The sequence below is a fragment of the Puma concolor genome, chromosome A1 (assembly GCF_028749965.1).
Source record: "Puma concolor isolate L17-30 chromosome A1, mPumCon1.1.hap2, whole genome shotgun sequence".
NCBI classification, from domain to species: Eukaryota; Metazoa; Chordata; class Mammalia; order Carnivora; family Felidae; genus Puma; species Puma concolor.
The window spans coordinates 87,630,329-87,654,166 of record NC_141667.1 but is presented as its reverse complement, the minus strand read 5'-3'; the positions used below and the strand labels follow the sequence as shown (position 1 = coordinate 87,654,166).

The 23,838-nt window shown below is 36.1% G+C and overlaps 2 protein-coding genes across 6 annotated transcripts in view; one reads left to right on the top strand and one right to left on the bottom strand.

Moving 5' to 3' along the window:
• POLR3G (RNA polymerase III subunit G) overlaps positions 1–8,685 on the top strand; it is a 106,506-nt gene extending 97,821 nt beyond the window's left edge. For all 5 annotated transcript variants that reach the window (XM_086696892.1, XM_086696911.1, XM_086696919.1 and 2 more), the window contains exons 7-8: positions 407–553; positions 6,364–8,685. In XM_086696892.1, the coding sequence (XP_086553018.1) occupies positions 407–553; positions 6,364–6,450 (234 nt within the window). In that variant the 3' untranslated portion in view covers positions 6,451–8,685. The remainder of the gene's footprint in view (positions 1–406; positions 554–6,363) is intronic.
• Positions 8,686–9,502: 817 nt separating this feature from the next.
• On the bottom strand, positions 9,503–23,836 carry LYSMD3 (LysM domain containing 3). The gene is made up of 3 exons (XM_025924901.2): positions 23,518–23,836; positions 20,543–20,805; positions 9,503–13,181 (listed from the first exon to the last, which is right to left on the bottom strand). The coding sequence occupies exons 2-3, from the start codon at positions 20,795–20,797 to the stop codon at positions 12,516–12,518; spliced, it is 921 nt and encodes a 306-aa protein (XP_025780686.1). The 5' UTR covers positions 20,798–20,805; positions 23,518–23,836; the 3' UTR covers positions 9,503–12,515.
• Between the last annotated feature and the right edge of the window lie 2 nt (positions 23,837–23,838).

Sequence of the window (23,838 nt, the reverse complement as noted above, 5' to 3'; positions counted from 1 at the left end):
TCCCTTCTTGAGTGAACTCACAGTTTCCTAGCTGGTGGCCTGGAGTTTTAGAATAAGATGATAGCTTAACTATGTTCTCCTAAGCTAAGCAGGGAGGTTAAAGTCTAGTGAATTCCATTTAAGTTAATGAAGTTCAAGGGCACCTAGGTGGCTTAGTTGGTTGGGCATCCAACTTCCGCTCAGGTCGTGAACTCACAGTTCATGAGCTCGAGCCCCACATCGGGCTTGCTGCTGTCAGCCTGTCAGCACAGAGCCCACTTTGGATCCTTTCCCTCTGCCCCTCCCCTACTCATGTGCTCTCCTTCTCTGTCTCCCTCTCTCTCTCTCTCTCTCTCTCTCTCTCTCTCTCAGAAAAAAATAAAATAAAATAAAATATTTTTTAATTAATGAAGTTCATTTATACCAGGAATTGGAAAAGAGAGGTGATGGTGAAAAATCAGATGAGGAAAATGAAGAGAAAGAAGGAAGCAAAGAGAAAAATAAAGAAGGCGATGATGATGAGGATGATGATGCTGCAGAACAAGAGGAGTATGATGAAGAAGAGCAAGAAGAGGTAATGGTCTATTGGAGGATGGTAACAAAGTTACTAAGCTTAAGGATTATCTAATAAGATTCAGATATATGCTATATAATTAAAATAACAAACCAAAACCAAGTTGATGGGTACCAGGGATGTATCATTATCACTGCTATCAATTCCTCAGTGTCAAGAGAATTATTATTGCATTGAAATAATGATACTAAACTGAATGTAGGAGGTAAAAATAACTCCAGAGGCAAGTTTGTAAGTGGAAGTCCACGAGTTAAGGAAATTGATCAGATTAGCTTAAGATTTGTCTACATAAAATTTTAAATCAGCAATGACAGTAATTAAGGACTTAGTCACTAAATTCAGAGTCTGAAGAGGAAATCCCTGCAATGCATACCATCATGTTTTAAATCCCAAAGTGCATGTGGACCCTGTCGGGGAACATGTATGATCCAACCTCAAGTATCCGACTGAGGCAGGACTTAGCGGTTTGGGTTTGGGATTTCTAACTTTTAGAAACATGGTGCATTTCAAAATAGAGACAGTCATTTTTGATTATTTATTTTTGAGTAGATTAACTTTGTTGGTTATGGCACCTTTGGGACTTAGATACCTCTTGCAGTAGTCCTAGGCTGAGAGTTTCTTCTCCATGACAGTGCACTTTGTTTTCACTCCATTATAGCTCCTCACATGCCACCGAATCTTGTCTTTACCTGAAACTGCTACAGCTGTGAAATCTTTATTATATGCTTTAATTAGTTTACATTAAATTTTGGATTTTTTTTTTTTTTTTAATTTACATTGGTGTAAAGGGAGAGGTCTGGATCCATTTTTATCTATCTCCAAATGGCTAGCCAGCCGCTAACCTCATTTATTAAACACTTTTCTTTCTTCACTGGTTTGAAATTCCCCTGTATCAGCTCTCAGATTCTCATTTCGACTTAGATGTATTTCTGAGATCTGGTTTTGAACCATCACTCTGCTGATGCAATTAATAGAAGCTTCTGATTATTAACATTTTTGGAAGAATTTTCCTGAGTATTCTTTATTCTTCCAGATAGATTTTAAATTTAAACATTTTAAAATTAAACCTGTCTCCAGCTTTCTTTCCGGATCATTCACTTTTTTATTCCTACACTCTGACATGTCTGAGACCGCCAGGCTCTCTGATTCTCTATTTCCCTTTCATTGGTTCCTTGTCTTAATTTCCTTCCCTAAGGGACCTAGACCCTTGCTCACCCTTTAACTGCTTTCCTGCCATTCCTCTCTTCCCTTGTCCTCCCAGCACCCACTTGAGATCAAAGTAACCTGTGATCAATTCCACTGTCTCCGCTTTTCCCCTCCAAACTGCCTATTGAGCTTTTTTGAGGAATCACAGGAACCCATGCCACTAAAACAACACTAGCCCCTTTTTGTTGGCTTACATGATTTCTCTGTTTCTCTTGTCAAATCCTCTGTCTACGGCAGTTATTTTAGATCATCTCTTTTCTTCTTAATCCCTCTCCTTGACTACCTTTCCTTTCACTCTTAGCAGATAATAGCATCTTCATACAAAAAATGAAGCCATCAAGAAGATACTCCCATAATGTCATGTCCTCTGCCTTCAGACTAAATGTCTTTCCTCCTTGTTTTTGTTTTTGTTTTTTTGTTTGTTTTTCCAGTGGAAGAAATAGGCTTCATCGTATTTGGAACTAACTGTCTTGCCTTTTTGGGGGTGGGAACCATAATCCTCATGTCATTTCCCTTTTCATATTTTCAATCTCTTTTCCTACTCATATTTTCCATTCATGCATTAAAACATGTTCATCTCTCGGGACACCTGGATGGCTCAGTCGGTTGGGCATCTGACTTCAGCTCAGGTCATGATCTCATGGTTTGTGGGTTTGAGCCCCACATCGGGCTCTGTGCTGACAGATTGCTCAGAGCCTGCAGTCTGCTTCAGATTCTGTGTCTCCTTCTCTCTCTATCTGCCCTTCCCCTGCTCATGCTCTGTCTCTGTCTCTCAAAAATAAATAAATGTTAAAAAAAAAATTAAAAAAAAAAAACAAACAAAAACATGTTCATCTCTCATTATGATTCCCCTCCAAGTGTGCTGCTGTGTCCTGGGAAGTTGTTTAGCTTGCTTCACTTGCTCACTGCCCTGTAACCTCCTGTATTTAGTTATTTTTCATCTGATTTCCACCTACATGCTCTTAAAATTGTTGCCACCAAGTTCACCAATAAATAAAATTTAGTCCTTATTTCACTGGACTTTTCTGCAACATTTAACACTCTCACAACATCATGATTAAAATATTATTTCCTTTATTTAAATTCAACAAATTAAGGTAATTATGGCATCAGCTATATGCCAGGCGTTGTGCTGGATGCTAAGACATAGGCAAACATTGTTGCTTTTCTGGGTTTTTGTGACACAACACTTCTGTTTTTCTCCTAGTCTGGTACCTTTTCGTGGTCTCTTTTGAATTCTTTCTCATCTTTAAATGTTAGTATTCTTCAGAGTTCTTCCTTTGGAATTCCTTTTCTCTCTACAGTCTCCCTGTATGCATCCTTATGCAAAGTTTTAGTTGCCCTATATATACCTATTACTCATTTTCTTTCATTCAGTGTGTTTTTATACTAAGTGGTTCTTAGAATTGTACTAGACACGGGGAATATCAGGATCAGATACAGTTCTCCCATCAAGGATATTGGTTTAGTGGGGAGACACACAAGAGAAGAGACAATTATAATATAATGAATAATGCTATGGTGTAATACCTAGTTCAGGATGTTACAGGGGTACGTAAGAAGGGCACCAAACTCCATTTTAATGATATGAAAGAAGGTATCTCAAAAAAGACAATCTGAAGACTAAATCTCATCAAGATGAAAAATGGAGTGGAGGATAATTACAGATAGAGGAAAGAGTGTGGAGAAGGCTTGCAGGCGAGGAGGGTATAGCATACTAGTGTAATTGACCAGGTGAGTCAGTATGGCTAGGCTGGAGGATGTAAGTGGGGGTGTGTGGAGACATGAAGCCAAAGACAAAAAAAAAGGGGGGGATCTTAAGTACCAGGCTGAACAATATTACCCTACCCGGAGTGCTGTGGGGAGCCATTGAAGGGTTTTAAGCCGTAGAGTAGTTTTATCATATTTGTATTTTAGAAAGCCCAGTTGCTTGGATTGGAAGGAGCCATGGTTAGACCATGTTTGAAAGTTTGTTGCTATGAACCAGTGGTTCTCTACCAGTGGTAATTTTGCCCTCTGAGGTATATCTGGTAATATTTGGAGACATTTTTGAGTGTCATAACTGGTCTTGGGGGTCATGGCGTGCTATTAGCTTTTAGTGGCTAGTGGCTTGTTTTCTAGACAAGGCTGGCTTTTGGAATGCTCTGCTTATAAAGTCTGCTTGAGGTGAGCTCTGTTGAGAGTAAGATCTTTCCTAACAAGAATAATAGACATCAGGATTCTAGTAGTTTCAGAATTCTGTGTTAGGCCTTAGCAAAGCACTAAACAGTTTATATAAATATATTTCCACTTTAATAGAGAAATGATACCTGTTTTGAGTATGAGGCTGCGTGAAGGATGAAGAGGGGAGATTAAAGACTTATCTATATTTATTCTTTACTCTTTTTAGCAGTCAATTAATGAAAAAATCATGCTAATTAACTTACTTGATGTATTGAGGATTTGATAAGCATTGTTTCTGAAGAGTAAATGGAGCAACTATATATAGTTATTTATAACTATATATATATGTATACTATATATATGTATATATATGTATGTATATATAAGTATATACATGTATATATGTGTATATACATATATATGTATATATATGTATATATGTATATATACATATATACATATATATGTATATATATGTATATATGTATATATACATATATACATATATATGTATATATACATATGTATGTATATGTATATATACATATGTGTGTATATATGTATATACATGTATATATGTATATGTATATATATGTATATACATATATATGTATATATGTGTGTGTATATATATACATGTATATACATATATATATATGTATGTATATATATATATATATATATAACTATCTATATAACACCTCTATGTAAAATTCAAGAAATACAGACTTTTTCTTTCCTCGGTCTTGTGAATATTGTTATTAAAGAAAAAAATCAAGCGTTCAAATGAAAGCCAAGAACCATTTAAGCCATCAGTTTCAACAAGTTCTCACTTTGTACCTGTATCAATATTATTAACATCACGAAATTACCTATTGTGAATCACTGAATGTACTTGGAGGTGCTCATGTCTAAAGCATAAATTGCATGTGCTTGATTTGGAATAGTGGAGTATCCCTTCCAATTTCATTTACAGTGAGGTTCATTTGAACTCTCAACCGTGCCACACCTCCCCTGTACACTAGCCCCAGGCTTCAGCCATATTTCCAGACATCATTAGATTTCTTGGCAACAGAGAAACCAGGCCATCTTACTGGAGATGATACGGAAACTTACTGGATATAGAAACTTACAGTGTTGAGGGAAGACAAAGTAATGAAATCTATATCTGAATAATGCAAGTTGTCTTGCATTATTTATATAAAGTTACATAGTAAAAAATCCCACCACATAGATACTTATAAAGCTGAAATCCAGATGCCTTTCTTTAGAGAATAGTCTTTATTTTGTTACTGTATCGTAACTCCTGTTATAGAGAGTAGAAATGCAGATTAATATTTTTATGGCAGATTTCAATGATGTCCAAAAATCTAGTAACTAGTAAAATAAACATCTATGGACTTATCACCCAGCTTTAACAATCATCAGTTTATAGCCAGTCTTTCAACCACCCATTCATTCACCCAGTCCACTCCTATCCCGCCCCACTTCCATTCCCCATCCACCTTGGATTATTATAAAGCAAATCCCAGGCATTGTATCATTTCATCCATAAATATTTCAGTATGGACTAAAAAATAAGGACTCTTTAACAACATCACAACATCATTAGTACACCTAATATCCTTAATATCATCAAATATTAAGCCAATGTTCAAATATTTTCAATTGTCCGCCAAATTCTTTTTGTTTGTTCCAATCAAAATCCAGATACATCCCATACACTGGAATTGGTTAATAATGCTCTTAAATTTCTTTTAATCCATATCCAAAATGGATTTTTAAATTTTTGATAGAAAGCACAGAAATATCAGGAATCATTTACATGGATAATAGTCTTACCCTGTCTTAATAATTGAAATGTTCCCAGGAGTTTAATCCCTCTTAACCTCAAGGAAACTGAGGGCTCCCAGATGGAATATGGCATTTTCTAGGTTTTTTTTTTTTGGTATCTTGAGGCTTGTATTTTGATAGAAAGCAAAAATCCCTCTACTTCCGCTCAATTACACATCAGGACTGAAAACCTCAGTTCTGGTGTACTTGAATGTTAATGTAAATTGGCTTTGTTTCTTGATTGTACATTTGTTTGGAGTAACTAATTGCTGGTTTGGCTAACTAAACCCTGTATCATCTTACTGAGGTATAATGAATTCGATGTATCATTCTACTAAGGAGTAACGGACATTCCTTCATTTTCTCTTAACTAGTTGGTGCCTGAGAATAGTAGGAGGTGATGGTCTTGTGGAAAGCAGCACAGGTAGATGGGAGTGAAAAATATTTAAGGAGATGAAATAGCAGAGACTTTCTTAAAGCGGGATATATTTTCTTATTCCCCATATTTGATATTCATAAATTAAGATTAAAGGGACAGCCTAAATTGTTTTTTAATAATGTTACTAATTCATTTTAATGTTAACTGAGAAATTTCTCACTTCACTTAGGAAAATGACTACATTAATTCATACTTTGAAGATGGAGATGATTTTGGTGCAGACAGTGATGACAACATGGATGAAGCAACCTATTAGCTATGGAATGTCTCCAAAAATATCTTTATGATATAGCTTCTAAATATTTGGACAGACTTGTTTTCTATTTCTGATAAGGAATGAGTATTGTATTTTTGTTCCTGTTTTGTTAGACAAATATTTGCTGTCAAAATACTCGGAACCACATTGAGTTTACATACTAGGTACCTTACCAGTTAGTCTCTGATGCTCTGACATTCCTTCTCAACACCCTGTCATGCCTCTTATGTGTTCAAGTGGATTTTTTTTTTTGTATTATTCAGATTTGAATGTGCCTAGAGTTTTTGCATCTTTTAATCTATGTATTCATACTTGAACAAATTATTCTTGTTTAACTTGATCTGTTGTAAAACTAGTACTGGTCATCATAGTGGATTTCTGTAATCTGAACATTGATTAATACTGCACAAGGAGCACTTTAAAAACAAAGAAACTTGAAAATAATTTTATCTTTTACTTTTACATGGTATGTTCTGTGCTACGACTACATAAACCTACCTGAGTTCACAACGGTGTAATTTATGAGATTGGAAGTTTTGTGATCAAAAACATACACGCTGGGGAAAATGGCAGATTTTTGAGGTGTAGTGGCTGCTGTTAAATTTCATAGGACTCCTAGTTACCCAAGTGATTTATATCACAGTGCAGAATAAAACTCAGGTCATTTTAAAATCAAGATCCATCTTTTTTGTTTATTAAAAACTAGCTCCCCTGCTTTTTTTCTATTTTGGCAGGGAAAATACCTAAAAACCCTCAGCCTCCAAAGACACACAAATGCCAAAGATTTTCAAGGGAATTCATATTATGTATTTTTAGATGATTGTTACCTACCAAAAGGAATAAATTTTCTCTTTAGGGAAGGTATTACCTATTACCCTGTAACCTTGAGAATCACAGCCAAATTCTATTTCTGCCTTTACCATTAGACTCAGTCTTGAAAATGAGCTTGGTTTTCTGTGCCTTAGTTTCTCCACCTGTAAACTATTTCCTACAAAAATTGCTTAAACACCAACCAAAATTTGCTGTATGTATTCATTCATACCTTATAGAAATGATCACTTAATTTTAATTTGGCCATCACCCTCTAAAAAATTGTAGCTTGGTAAGTGATTTAAAAGTTTTAAAAATCAAACATATTTTCCTCAAAAAATATATTATAATCTGATTTTCCCATCGTGTATTCTGGAGGGGAAGATTGGAGAAAATGTATATTGTGCCATTTTGTAATGTGACTTTCTCAGGAAAAAGATCACTTTCAATTTTAATACCTCCTCAGTTAATTCAAGATGCGTGTGAAGACCATAGTTCAGTGCTGTGTTGATCATATGTGAATTATTGAAATAAGCTTCTGGGAAATTGTAAACATTCTAAATGGAAAACAGGAATAAAAAAGTCCACATTAAAACAACAATCTACTGGACTTAGAAGGTCATAAAGTTTCCAGTTGTAATGAGCAAATAGTCACTTAGGATTATTAATTAAAACATTGATGTTTTAGGGGCACCTGGGTGGCTTATTCATTTCAGCATTGACTCTTGATTTCAGCTCAAGTCATGATCTTACAGTCGTGAGATGGAGCCCCACGCTGGGCTCTGCACTGAGTGTGGGATTCTCTCCCTCCCTCTCCCTTTGCTCCTGACCCACTTGTGTGTGCTTGCACACATGCGCTCTCTCAAAAAATAAAAATTTAAAAAATATTGTTTCATTCTCTCACTTCCTTAGTACCTTAGCCAAATACCACTTAATTTATAGAAATCTGATCTCAATGGTTCTATTTACTGCTTTATTATAAATCTGCAGATAACTTTGTGAATTGAGCAAATGCACTGAAGTATTTTTCCTAGCTTTCAATTTGCCTCCACAATTTTAGTCCAGCAGATGGTAAGACAGCCCTTTTAGGTAAGGATTAGCTCCAGGAGGCTCCAGCCATCTGCCTTAAGTGCATTGTCTTCCCCCCTTGGAAGATCTTTGTAGAAGTTTAAGGTTGACCAACCGTGAGAACAGATAGGTAGTATTTGCAGGCTGCTTTACCAGCATGAGTCTTGTTTTTCTGGCTTAAATTCTCAGGGACTGTGAAGTTAGGTATTCTATAAGAAGGTAAACTTTAATGCAAAGATAGCCTCCTATATATAAAAAAAGTACTTGAAGTGTCTTTAAATTTGCTATATTAACAGGCATACCTTTTTGCTACAATGCTTATTTTTTGTTTACACATTAAATTCTTACAAAACAAAATTGTGTCCTTTTGTTTTATATGAACATGTTTTATTTTGAGCCTACTTAAATATATTTGATAGAGAAAATACAGATTTTACCTAGTAAAATATTTATTGAGCAAGAATGACACTATCAAATATTCTTGAATAAACACCAACAAAAAAGAAAACTCAAGGTGATTAAAGTCATGATAAATTAAGATTTGGCAGTGTAATATTAGTGTGATCAGTAGTATCACAGACCTACACTGGATACACAGAATGCTAAGAAATCTGGAGGATCTTGTTAAACTTTCCATCCCCACCATAACGTACAGTGTCAATGGCTTTGCCTTAATATGGTTAAAGGCTCTGGAGTTAGTAAGAACTTTTTATTAAAACGTAACTTTAAGTACAATTTTAAGGAAAAGTAAGGATTACATCACAAATTCTTCCACTAAATGAATAAAAGCTTCAAACCAACTTTTTCAATTCTTTTTGCTACTGGTAACTTTTAAAAATAAAATACCCTTGAAATGGAAAGGTGGTTTTATGATAAAATTTACACATAATTTGTTAAATGTCTGACCCACAACTTGCTAAGAAGTCATGGATCATGCCTTTTAAGGTCATCTTCTCTGATATCGAAGAGCATCCAAAGAACACTCATCTGAAATTTGTTTTCATTTATGTCTTATAAATAATCCAGTGGATTTTATTTCATTCTAACAAGGAGGAAATATGAATTACTAAACCTCTGGCAATTCTATCCACCTTACATAGTATCTCTATTTTAAATAGTTTGAAAGAAGAGGAGAAAACGTTTGCTTTTATTCAATTAAATTCACCAGCTTCCATTTTACATTGAATAATAAAATAGAAACTTTATTACATTTTGCATATCTTAAAATACAAAAAATACGGGGCAGAAAATTTTAAAAACCAGTTTTACAGATGTACATGCTAACAATGTTCTACAATTCCATTTTGCATTTGTATCCAATACATTATACAAAAGATTTATAGTATTTGCATACATAAAAAGAATTAAATAAAGCATTCAGATATTTCTATGATCTAACAGTGCAATATGCATATACTTGGAAGAAAAATACTGATTTCCTGAGTAACGGTGTTGTAATTCAAAATAAGAATGATACCCATCATAATGCACCATTTAAATAGACTTCTAAAAACTCCACCTTTACCCTGTAATTCTTTGACTGGATCCTTTCTTCATAGCATTTCTGAAACATCCTTCATATACCCAAGTAGGTAATTTTAGAAATAGATACCTTAAAAAGAACCTTAAAGATACCTTAAGATACCTTAAAAATTAAGAAATAATTAAGTAGTGGTTCATTTAAAGAATTCTTCAAGCCACTGAACAAGCAAGTAGAGTCCAGAAAAAAAAAAAGCTTTAAACGGTAAGTCCTTTGGAAAAGTTCATTTAGCATTACAGTCTTATAATTCTAATGTGGCCAGCCGACTGTATAATCCATTTTAATCTATCTTTTGAAGACATGAATCCCATAATTTTCTAGGAGTAGGACAGCAAAAACTTTAAATGGCATCCAATAGTTCAAAACAACCCTAACTATTTGTACCCAGACTTAAAAAAAAATAATAATCTGCTCTAAAAATAGCAGATTTTTCTTCACTTACAACTCCATTTTTTTTAAGTGAACCAAACTCATTTGCGGTTGCTAGCATATATATATATTACATATATACCTTCTAATGTAAAGCATCCAAGTAAATTCAAAGAGTTTCAACACAAAATCCACAATATCAAACAATAACTCTTATTAAGTTTTATAAACTAATCTGTGTTTGCCACAAATTTTGATGTATACTAGTACTTTTTAAAAGCTAAAATTATTCTAGACCTGTTAAATGCTTAGGAAATTTTTTTTCATTTAAAATGACCCTTAAAGATTAGAATCTAAAAGTCTATATATAAGATATATATAGAATTAGATATAATTCAAATATATAGAAAAAGGAAACTGCCTGATTGTGTCATAAGGATATGTTCTATTTCCTTCAAGAGGCCATTCTACAAGACTGAAATGGTTTTTAATCAAGTACACAGTACACTTTACTACCTTACGTAACTTATTTTGAAATCAGACCTACCACAATTTCAAAGTACCACTAGCAAAAAGGAATCACTTGACTAATTTCATCAATTCGATGTAAACAAAGTTCTTCATTCCACTCTAAAATAATCCATTTTTCTTTCCTAAAACTTGATTTTTCAGCAGGCGTAATAAATACAATGTAAACCAACCAAGTTAACACAGCATAAAGTCGAAAGATCATACATATTTTCAAGATGCTAAGGCACATTAAAATAATTTTAAAATTTCAAACTAAAAAGTTACTCAAAAAATGATTTTGCTACAACTTCCAATATTAACATTTTTCGTTAACTGTCTAAGGTCCTTTAATATATGCAAGAGCTTTAATGTTTGACTTCTTTGTCCTGTCTTTTTATGATACTTTGCTCCTGAAAGTACATAGAACTTCATGTACCATATGTACTTTTTCACCCCACTTATTACCAATATTGGAGTTTGAAATATAAAATCACTGGTCTAAAGCTGAAACATTAAAAATTAGTAAATAATGCCCAGAAAATGAAGTGGTATTATATACCTACAGGTACATACTTTATTATACACAAAACAGGCAATCCAGACTCCACCAAATCTTACTTCTAATTAATCATTTTGGTTACATTTTTAAAACACACACTTTAAGAAATTAAATGATGGAAATTAGTATACAAATGATGTTTACTTAGCCAGACTGTATCTGATCCACAGCAAATCTTAAGAAGTAGCACTATCAAGCCCTTTCAACTGATCTACACACCTTTAGCCTCTGCTGCCCAATTTGATGCTATAGTTCAGAGGAAAAAACGGTTTAAGTTGAACATTTTCTCTTTGAAAAATACAGGTTAATGGGTCAATCAATAATTTGTCTGTTACTTTCATGCAAAAGGTCTCTCTCATCTTTGCTTTTGATTCATGAACCAATTTCTACAACAGATCTCAGAGGCAGACAATGAAAATTTGTTTTAACCCCATGAAGTTGTGCTTGATAGTGAAGGTGGAGATGAATTTATACAGCCTATGTTATGAATCCTATTGGACCATCTGAAATAATACTTAATTTTAATTCTAAAAATTAAATTAGCTTACATAAGTAGTATTATAAGGCATTAAATGTAATTAAGGCATGTTACTACAAGTAACACAGCAACAACTTATCACAGTATGTGAGGATTTAATTCCTAAATAATGCTAATCTGTATAACACTTTTCATTAAAGAATTACAAAAGTGCTTTCAAATAACAGAGGCAAATATAGTCACTTAAAAAACAGAAGCAGAGGCACCAAGCTTTAAGAGACAAAGATCACTTTTAGGTCTTGACCTAATCCAGTGTTCCAGGGACCAAATGGCAACTTCCCAACCATACACATTATTTTAGGGGCTTATAAAAGTTATTTTGCCTAATATATTTAATATTAACAACCTTAAGCCAAAAAATAATTACTTGAAAAATAAAACATAACCAGTCTTGAATGTAAAAAATGATACATTTTCCAAGTTAAGAACTTCCTAGACCCATATTTAAATTCATTTCTGCTTTAAGCATTGATACAAGGTATATGGATTTACAACTCTCAATATCAATGACCAACTGTAGGAAGTTCACACTCAATCTATTTGTAAATGGCTCCAAAAAAGGGTGAAAAACAAAAGCATCTTCAATCTCCTTAACTTCTGCCTTTGAAGTGGTTTGATTCATCACACTCCAGATTCACGTGATCATTAACACTGTAAGTATGAGCTCACTGCTATGTTTTGTGTTGAGCAGCAGGTGACTGAGAATCTTGACTATATAGTTTATGATCATGTTGGCCAAAGGGTATTCCCTTAGTTGGACCAATTCCATTTTCCATTTCTCTCTGTTGTGATGGGGGTGTGACTCCTGAATGCAAATGTGAGGAGGAATCCACTGTTGAATGATGACTAACATCCACTTTAGCTAAAATTTCATAATACAGCAAATAAAATACTGGCGTTATTATACCTACTATCAACATTATCACTACGGCTGTCCACCACCCTATTCCCCAGTCTGCTCCATAATAAGGATCCTTACGTTGAATGTTTTTGTTATCAGGTTCAAAACGTATTTGTTGTGCTGTTAAAGCAGATACCACCTCATTAAGGTTCTCTCTTTTGGTGTCTGTACATTTTACTATTTGTTCTATATCTCGGTCTACTTCTTTTAAAAAGCTACCAGCTGACTCACTGGAAGAAAGAGAATCATTAGGTGGCAAAATTTCCTGTTGTTCTGGAACATACTGGACAGATGACGGACGTGAAGCCTGTCTTCCTTTTGGAGGATAAAGTGTTTCAGTCAATGAACTAAACTTTTTAACTGGAATTTTGATAGACCTAAGGGCAAAAAAGTCTTGATCGCTGATGAGATTATTAACCCTCTTGATATCTGCTACCTGTAAAAAAAAAAAAAAAAAAAAAAAAAAAAAGCAACATTCAACTGAATTTCCAATCAAAACAGAGGTAACAGTATTCATTCATCCCATTACTTTTGGAAGGAAAAAAAAAAGGTAGAGTTTAATTATTAGTAGTATTAAGTTATCACACCCAGAGAGATTTTATTTGTGGATAACAGTTCTATACCACTCTTGATCTACCAGTCTTAGGAAATCACTAATTACTTTTTACTGTCACTCATGTACTAACACAAATGTTAGGTATTTAAGTAGATCCTGGAATCCTTTGATATTTCTCTTTGTACATCATGCACAAATATCACACTTCTGCTGTTTGTAAACATTGAGAAGGAAGAATTACAGTTATTTATGTTCTTTCATTCTTGCAATTAGAATATAGGCAAATATCAACTTATCCAACTAAAACTACCATATTTTACCAAAACTAAGATGCCATCAACTCTAAGATGTGCCATTATTTATCACTAAGGAAAAAAAAATATTGAGGGTGCCACCATTCCACTTTAAAAGATGTTAAAATGTATCAAAAAACATGCACCTTAGATAACATATTTCCCTTATTTGTCTTCTAATGACATTTTCCCTAACTTCTGTGTTCATGCAGTATTCAACCACCCCCAAGATGAGTCATTTTTTATAAGCTTTCCCTATGTATTATACAGTCCTCAACCTGTCTGTATATCCTATCTACCTGCCATTGTAAGGAGGGAGAGCATGGGAGTATTCCTCAGATTACCCGTTATTATGCTAGGCCTCCCATAATCTTTGAGTGATTAGTCCCATTCATGATTTCCATCAATGCTTTAACCTAAGCCCTAGTCATTTATCACTCGATTGATGTCAGAGAGGTAAAGTGTGTCCAGGATAAAGCTTTTCTGGCTTGGTCAACTCAATGGATAATAATGTCATTTACTGAGATATAGAACACTTTGGAGGGAGAAAAGAAAATAAACACAGATTATATACGTGTTGACTTTGAGGTGACTGAAATATCTAGGTGGAAGTTATCCAACAGGGAGTTTATATGTCTGAAATTTGAAAGAATGATCTCATCTAGAAATATTGACTTGTGGATTATCAGCAAAAAATGGTAAATGAAGTCACAAGTGTACACAGATTCACTAAAAAAGACTAGGAGAAAAAGGTGATAAATGAAAGATGACTGAGGAATGCCAACATTTGAGGGTTAGGTTGAATAAGAGAAATCTACAAAGGAGATTAAGAAAGAATGGCCAAGGGGTGGCTGGCTGGCTCAGTCAAAAGAGTGTGTGACTCTTGATCCTGGGGTTGTGAGTTCGAGCCCCACATTGGGTACAAAGATTAGTTAAAAATAAAATTTTTAAAAGCAAAGAGTGGCCAAGAAAGCAATATACAATGGTGGGTTTGACTATCTGGGTTTGACGGATGGCTATGATACTTTCTAGCTCTATGATTTGGGGCAAGTTGTTTAACCTCTCTGCAATGAAATTTCCACATATGTAAAATGACAGTAGTAACAGTACCTGCCACATAGGGTTTTGCAAAGATTAATAAATTAAAACATGAACATTCAAATAGCAATATATAGTACATTATGCAAATGTTAGCTGTTATTAAATATTACTAGTAGGAAAATCAGAAAGCTGAAGAATCAAGGAGGTCAAACAAAGACGGTTTTTAGGAGGGGGTGGTGACTGATCAACTACAGATTTCTGATCAAGTTCACTGAAGAATGAGAGTTCCTGTTGGAAAAATCAACTCCCTGGAAGTGTATATGTGGGAAGAGGATGGAGAGGAAGACTGAGGAGTAATTAGATGAGACAATAAAGGATGCTTTGAAAGTTTATGACCTCAAGACTGTTTAAGGCAAATGAAGACTCACTGACAAACTCCAAAATCTGACCCCATTCTCTTTAAATATTTGTTTGGTATTGTCTATTCTGACTAGTAACTACTCCATACTCTTTCTAAACCAGGCTTCCAAGTCTTAGTGTCTACCTAGGTTCTCACTCTAATTATCCCTATATTCTCCATTATACTAACTTCTTTGGTTGCATTTAGGATTCCAACCTTACAATTTTTATGCTCTTGTCAGTTTTATGACTGGCATATTTTTAATAATTTCTAAAATTGAGTACTTACAAGAGGAATACAGCACTAAGTACCCTATTTTTATTTACTTTTTTATAAACTATGTGAAGTGAATTTAAAAAAATTTTTTTTAATGTTTATTCATTTTTTTAATTTTTTTTTAAATTTTTTTTTAACTTTATTTTATTTTTGAGACAGAGAGAGACAGAGTATGAATGGGGGAGGGTCAGAGAGAGGGAGACACAGAATCTGAAACAGGCTCCAGGCTCTGAGCTGTCAGCACAGAGCCTGACGCGGGGCTCGAACTCACGGACCGCGAGATCATGACCTGAGCCGAAGTCGGCCGCTTAACCGACTGAGCCACCCAGGCGCCCCTCTTTATTCATTTTTGAGAAAGACAAAGTGCAAGTGGGGAAGGGTCAGAGAGAGGGAGATACAGAATCCGAAGCAGGCTCCAGTCTCTGAGCTGTGAGCACAGAGCCCAACATGGGGCTCAAACTCACTGACTGCGAGATCATAACCTGAGCTGAAGTCAGACTCTTAACCAAGCCACCCAAGCACCCCATAAGTACCCTATTTTTAAAGTGATAAATCCTTTTGTAAGGTTCTTCCTTTTTTTGCTGGTTCAGCTCCTGGTAAAAGGGAGCATTGCTTAACTCCCTAACACTGTTGTATCAATCTTCCTTATTGTAGACAAGACCTTCTTTCCTCTAATGTTATCCTAACTGCCCTTTCATCATTCTTCATTTTAAATAAGGAATCAGCTGAATACCCCCAAATAATCTCTGTAAACCTCTTCTCTATCATTAATACACATATTTTAGTCCAAGCCCTGATCATCTTCACTTGAATTATTCCAACAACCTCCTTACTGGGTCCCCTCCAACTCACCAGCAGGTTCCCTACCATTTTGTAGTACTCTTGTTAAACCTTATAGCAGTGTTCTTACTATATAGATCAAACTTTTCCTCAGTTCTCTCAAAGTGCTTCATCCCAATCAGTCTACGCCCCTCATTTTTGAAACATCTATTAAACTTCCTCTGTTGTTCACCTTATTTTCTCCTTAAAATCTTCTCCATATCACTGTCCTATACCTTTCTCCTCATACACTCTAGTCATATTTTTTTCCTTTTCACCTCAATGGAAATATAATCTATTTTTAATCATTCATATAGATGGCATTTCAAACTTCTCTTCAATTTATTAGGTTCGTTAAAAAAAAATCCATGTCTTTCTCTAATAAAGCTAGTGGACCACACTTTTGAATCTCCACCTTGGTAATTTCAGCCTGGCCCCTAATTTTATTTATTTATTTTTTTAATATGAAATTTATTTTCAAATTGGTTTCAACACAACACCCAGTGCTCATCCCAACAGGTGCCCTCCTCAATGCCCATCACCCACTTTCCCCTCCCTCCGACCCCCCATCAACCCTCAGTTTATTCTCAGTTTTTAAGAGTCTCTTATGGGTTGCCTCCTTCCCTCTCTGTAACTTTTTTTTCCCCTTCCCCTCCCCCATGGTCTTCTGTTAAGTTCCTCAGGATCCACCTAAGAGTGAAACCATATGGTATCTGTTCTCTGTATGACTTATTTCACTTAGCATAACACTCTCCAGTTCTATCCACTTTGCTACAAAAGGCCATATTTCATTCTTTCTCATTGCCAAGTAGTATTCCATCGTATATATAAACCACAACTTCTTTATCCATTCATCAATTGACGGACGTTTAGGCTCTTTCCATAGGAGATATTTGGCTATTGTTGAAAGTGCTGCTATAAATATTGGGGTGCAAGTGCCCCTATGCATCAGCACTCCTGTATCCCTTAGGTAATCTTAGTTACTATCCATCATCAACCTTCTAAAGCACATTTTGTAAATTATTTCTCTACAAAACATGAATTCACATGTTTACGTTAAAAATTAAACCAGATACACTATGATATAATAATAAATGGTACTGCCTCCATGAACAAGTTACAAACCCCCCGCCCAAAATCCAGCTCTTATCTCATCAAGAAATGTGTTTCACTAAAATACTTTATTAAGTTTTTAAATAAAAATTCTTAATGTGTCTGTTTTGAACAACTATGAATTGCAGTAATTATTTTAAAAAAAAATACATAGAACCTTAGGGTCACAGGTAATTTTTAAAAATTCAGTTCATATTTGTATATATTTGGGGGTGCCTGTATGGCTCCGTGGGTTAAAAATCTGACTCCTGATTTCAGCTCAGGTCATGATCTCATGATTCGTGAGATCAAGCCCCATGATGGGCTCCAACCTGTCAGCTTGAGATTTTTCTCTCCCTTTCTCTCTGCCCCTCCCCACTCACGCTCTCACTCCCTCTCAAAATAAACATTTAAAAATAAGTAAAATAGGGGCGCCTGGGTGGCGCAGTCGGTTAAGCGTCCAACTTCAGCCAGGTCACGATCTCACGGTCCGTGAGTTCGAGCCCCGCGTCGGGCTCTGGGCTGATGGCTCAGAGCCTGGAGCCTGTTTCCGATTCTGTGTCTCCCTCTCTCTCTGCCCCTCCCCCGTTCATGCTCTGTCTCTCTCTGTCCCAAAAATAAATAAATGTTGAAAAAAAAAAAAAAATTTTTAAAAAAAAATAAGTAAAATAAATTTGTATGTATTTGTATAAACAAGTTTATATATATGTATGATATTATTATAGAGAACTATGACAGGTAACCAATAAAAGGCTCTCAAGTACAAAAATATACATTATGGAAGACTGTGGAGGGAGGATGAAAATTTTAATCAAGGAGAAAAAGGAATGATAAAACTTTTATGCTAGTAAAAGTTTCATGCTTAGGGGCGCCTGGGTGGCGCAGTCGGTTAAGCGTCCGACTTCAGCCAGGTCACGATCTCGCGGTCCGTGAGTTCGAGCCCCGCGTCAGGCTCTGGGCTGATGGCTCAGAGCCTGGAGCCTGTTTCCGATTCTGTGTCTCTCTCTCTCTCTGCCCCTCCCCCATTCATGCTCTGTCTCTCTCTGTCCCAAAAATAAATAAATGTTGAAAAAAAAAAAATTTAAAAAAAAAAGTTTCATGCTTATACACTGGGGCACCTGGGTGGCTCAGTCAGTTGAGGGTCCAACTTGAGCTCAGGTCATGATCTCACAGTTTGTGAGTTCGAGCCCCACATTGGGCTCACTGCTGTCAGGACAGAGCCTGCTAGGGATACTCTGTCCCCCTCTCTCTCTGCCCCTCCCCAGCTCATACTCTATCTCAAAAATAAACATTTAAAAGGAGAGGGAGAGAGAGAGCGAGCGAGAGAGAGAGAGCATATAAAGAGTATTCTAACAGTCTTATTTTTAACTATCAATAGTGACAACATTTTTGAAATTATATCCTTTAAGTCATTAGGAAGTATTTAAACTCACTTTAAAATGTGCAAGGAGGTACACAGTAAATACATTTCAAAATTCTACTAGGAGTATGACAACATAAAGTTCAAAAAACAGTTTCCGTATCAACGTGTTTACATGAAAACAGATTCCGCACTAAGGATGCAAGATGGACATAATGACACATATATAAAATGGATATAAAGAGTTTAGTATTATTAAAATAAAAATATAGCTCCCTTTTTATCAATCCTACTTTGGGGAACCTACTCCACAGAAATAAAGGTAGCACCATTTATTTTTAATTAAAAAAAATTTTCTTTAATGTTTATTTTTGAGATAGAGCACAAGTGACACAGAGAAAAAGGGACACAGAATCTGAAGCAGGCTCCAGGCTCTGCACTGTCAGCACAGAGCCCGACCCCACAAACCTTGAGATCATGACCTGAGCAGAAGCTGGACACTTAACCGACTTAGCCACCCAGGTGCCCTGTGTACCACCATTTAAAGATACAGTGCTGATGATATTCACCACACAATTCAAAACATGAAGAAAATCTTGAGTACATGATAGAATAGTTTAATATCATGGAATATCCATACTATGCAATACTACGTAACTATATAAAATGAGTTAGATGTGTAAGACAGTGAGGCATGTCTATGATATATTAAGAAATGAGGGGTGCCTGGGTGGCTCAGTAAGTTAAGTGTCTGACCTTGATTTTGGCTCAGGTCATGATCTCATGCTTCATGAGACTGAACCCCTTGTCGGGCTCCACACAGAAAGCTTTCAGCTTTCTGACTGGGATTCCCTCTCAATCTCTCTCTGTCCCTCTCCTGCTCATGTTCTCTCTCTCAAAGTAAATGAATAAACATTACAAAAAAAAAAAAAAAAAGGAAGAAATAAAAAAGACAAAAGCAACTTGCAGAGTAATAGGCACAGTATACACCAATTTTTTTAATGTTTTTATATATGTATTTTTTTTGAGAGACAGAGAAGGGTGGGGGAGAGAGAGAGCGCACACGTGTGCATGTGCACATGAACGGGGGAGGGGCAGAGAAAAAGGGCGATAGAGGATCCAAAGAGGGTTCTGCCCTGACAGCAGTGAGCCAATATGGGGCTGGGACTCACGAACTGTGAGATCATGACCCGAGCCGAAGCTGGATACTCAACTGACTGAGCCATGCAAGTGCCCCAAACCTATTTTTAAAAACAAAAATTGGGGCACCTGGGTGGCTCAGTCGGTTAAGCAGGCAACTTCAGCTTGGGTCATGATCTCACAGTTCGTGGGTTCAAGCCTCATGTCAGGCTCTGTGCTGACAGCTTGAGAACATGGAGCCAGCTTCGGATTCTTTGTCTCCCTCTCTCTGCCCCTCCCCAGTTTGCACTCTGTCTCTCTCATTCTCAAAAATACATAAACATTAAGAAAATTGTTTTTTGGTTTTTAAAATTTTTTTTATTTATCTTTTTTTTGTTTTTTTTTAACAGAAAAACAAAAAATCACCAACACCCCAAATATTTTAGATAATACATATTTATATTTATATATTACACATATTATTTTTATAAGCACAAAAAAAGGTATGGAAAGAAACACCCCAAAGTGTGTTATTTCAGGAAGATGAGGCAGAAAAAATTTTTCCTTATATATTTCTATATTCTCTTAAAACCTGAGTAAGGAGACAAGATAACACATTTGGGTGTCTTTTAATACTGAAACTAGACTCATGGATTTAGAAATAAACGGAAATCCAAGTATTCACTTAAAAATTTAAAAAGTTAACATCTACCAACATAATACAGTTTTCTACGGAAAGAAAGGAAAAGACAAGATAAAAGCACAGAACTTACTTCAATTTGTGCTAATGAACAAATAATTTATTTTGGACAGCATTATGCAAAATCAAATTCAAACTTACCGTACAACAGTACTGAAGGGCTATTGCATTTAAAGTATCTCCTTCCTGTATATCTTTTGTTAATACTATAATGTCATCAAGTCTGTCTCTTGATGTACTTCTTCGGATTTTCTCTTTTCCTCTGGATCGAAGCTCATACACTTCGGCATCCTCCTCCAACATGTCAGTGTCTGTACAATTTCCAAATGCATGTACTTGACCACTTGAATGAACTCCTGGAAGAGGAAAACTACGATTCTGATGTCTCCCTGCCATGTCAAAATCTGAGGGGGAAAGAAAGAGAAAACTCTGGAATGTAGCTGCTCCATATGACTGAGTTACATGAATCTTACATTCAGGACACATTATACATATATTTTTAAGAATGATTTTAGTTATTTAAAAATTTAGGTTTGAGTTTTAGAGATGTTAAAGTGCAAAGAACATATCTGGCAGCAGAAACAAATGAGAGAGGAGGAAGAGGTAATCCATTCTTATAAACTATGTATCACCAAAAGTGGAGGTGATAAACACTTTCACGGAAGTAAACAGTTATTTTTTTAAGGTCAAAAAATTAAGTTCCCCTTATTCTGAGTATGTGAATAAAATTAAGGAAACTTCTGATCATATATGTGCAATTTATAATTCTGATAAATCAAAGTACAGGTTTTATATGTACAAACAAAACACTTTAATAAATCCAAATATTCTGGCTTGTTCAGCATTTTAAGCTCATATATCTTTTGTACTACCTATGTACCTCCTTGGATCAAGTGGACTTCAGTATTTATGTTTAGTATATATAGCATGTGCTTTCTATATAGGTCATAATTTTGCCCTAGACCAAGGATTCTTATTTTTTGAAAGTTTTTCACCAACATTTATCAAAGTCCTCATCCAACTCAATTTATGGTCGATAAAGTCTGAATATAGTTTAGGCCACTACATTCATTTCTACTTCAGAAAAGATACCCTTAAGAATGAGCACTGGCCTAAATTAAAAGCATACATCAATAAGCGTGTATCAATGAGTACTTTTTGTTTACTTGTATATGCACTCTCAACTGATCTTCAACAAGCTGGCCTATTCTCATTAAAGACAAAACAAAAATAAAAAACTAATTCCACAGGTTCAGTTCTTGCTTCATATTACATGTTCACATAAGAAAGAAAGTATAGTAGATTGCTTTCAGTTATTGTTGTGAAAGATGGAAAGAAGTAGACAAGGAGTAAAAGGCATTTTAGAGATAAAATACTTAGGACTTAATACTGTGACTCAGGTATCAAGAGACAAAAGAAGTTAAGAATTATGCCAAGATTTCAGATTTGCATCATTGAGGAAATGGTGATGCCATTCTCTAGAATACAGAACACTGGAAGAAAAGTGGGAGGCTAGACATGATTATAAATTCCTTTAAGACAGCCCAAAAGAATGTGAAGTAGCTCAGCAGGCTACATAGTCAAATTCAGAAAGGTCTGGGCTAGAAATATAATTTAATGACTCATGTGCATAGGTAGAAACCGAAGCCGTATGGGTATAAAGGAGACTACCTAGAAAAAGTACAGAATAAGAAAAGAGGAGCCAAGGCTGAGCCTTGAAGAACTGCTTGCTACGTGTAGTAGTATGTGAGGGAAGGAAAATCAGCCTGCAAAGAATATGGAAAAGGATTATTCAGAAGAAGAAACCATAAAAATATTATGTCATGGAAGCCAAGCCCAAATGGTATCTTAAAGGACTTAGTTCAGTTGTGAATACTACAGACAAATATGAAGTGACAAAGAGAAAAAAACAAACAAAAAACAACTCTCTGACTCTGCTGTACAACAATGCAATGCTTTAAGAACTCAAGGGTTTTTATTAGACCAACCTAGATAACTAATAGTTACATGTTAAGTAGACTTAAAAGTTAAGAACCACTTAATATACACTAATTTAAATGTGGCCATACTTCCCTATAGATTCTTCCTCCCTAATAATTTGTTGTTAGAATCCCAAACTGGCTTAGAACAGTTGAAATTCAGTGAGCAATGTGCAAAGCCATTTTACACACTGACATCAAACTTTCTCCAGAGTCTATTGCTAAATACTAAATAATACGACTAGAACTTCATCTATCTCTTCTCTTGTGTAATGAAATGCAGGCAGCAGACTACCACAAAGTGGATACTGTTTTTGAATAATCAAGAACTGGTTGTGACTCCAATGGAAGTGGAAAGCTAGTCACAGGCCCAAGCAGATAATTATCTAAGCCGACTATACAGAGAGCAGAAAGTACATAGTATTCATCTCATCTGGCTCAATTTTCTTCACCTGTCTTAATTCTCAGGGTAGGGGAAAAAAAACCTTGCATGCCACCTAGATTACAAACCATGGCAAAAAGTAATTACCAATGGATACGTTATTAAAGCATTTAACCAGCTCACTCTGTAATTGTAAATTGTTTCCCAAACACCTTCATACTTTATAGTAACTGTTGTTGGGTGTTTTGCTTTGACTTTCTTTAAGCAGATAGGGCCATAGGGCACAAGGTAGTTCAGCACTGGGATAATAGTAACACAGGGACTGTATCCGCCAGGGGCAATTCAGGTTTTAAAAACTTCTCTTCCTCTCTATTCCACACACCTAGATTTTTTCTTTCCCTGTTTACATGATGATTAAATCTCAGGTTTTTACGCCACACCGTCACACTTGGACGGTGTGGACGAGATGTTGCCAGCATATATTGTCGTGGGGTAAATGTAGTGTTTAGGTTTTAAATGCGTGGCTCTGAGAACCAAACAGGTAGGAGTCCTTCCTCTGACCCTGTTTCCCCGAGAGTGTAAAGAGGGGCTTCGGTGGGGTTGGTGGCGAAGATCTCCTCTGCCTTGGGGTCTCCTACATGCAGGCCAGGATCCGAGTCCCAACCGGCGGCCCCGGCTACACCTGCGGCCGAGGGCTCTCCGCCATCTCCAGCGAGAGTGTAGCAGGGCCCAATCCCGCCGACCGCCATCTTTACCTGTTCGGCTAGCAGCGGGGACGCAACGAGGAGCCCGCTGCCAGGTCCGCCGCCGCGGCTCCTGTCCCGGGCAAATTCATGACCAACCCTGCGCTTTTGGCTGCCCCTGCCCTCTGCCGCCACCGCCACCAACGTCTCTGCCTTCCGGGCCGTGCGCCGCCGCCACGTCCGCAAACCTGCCGTGCGTCATCGCGTCAAGTGGGCGGAGGTGGGCAGAAGAGGGGGAGTAGGAGGAGGCCGGAGGTGGAAAGGGGCGGGGAAGGAGGAGGGCGGGGACGCGAAGGCGAGCCCAGACCCAGAGGCTTCTTAACCACTGGCCTG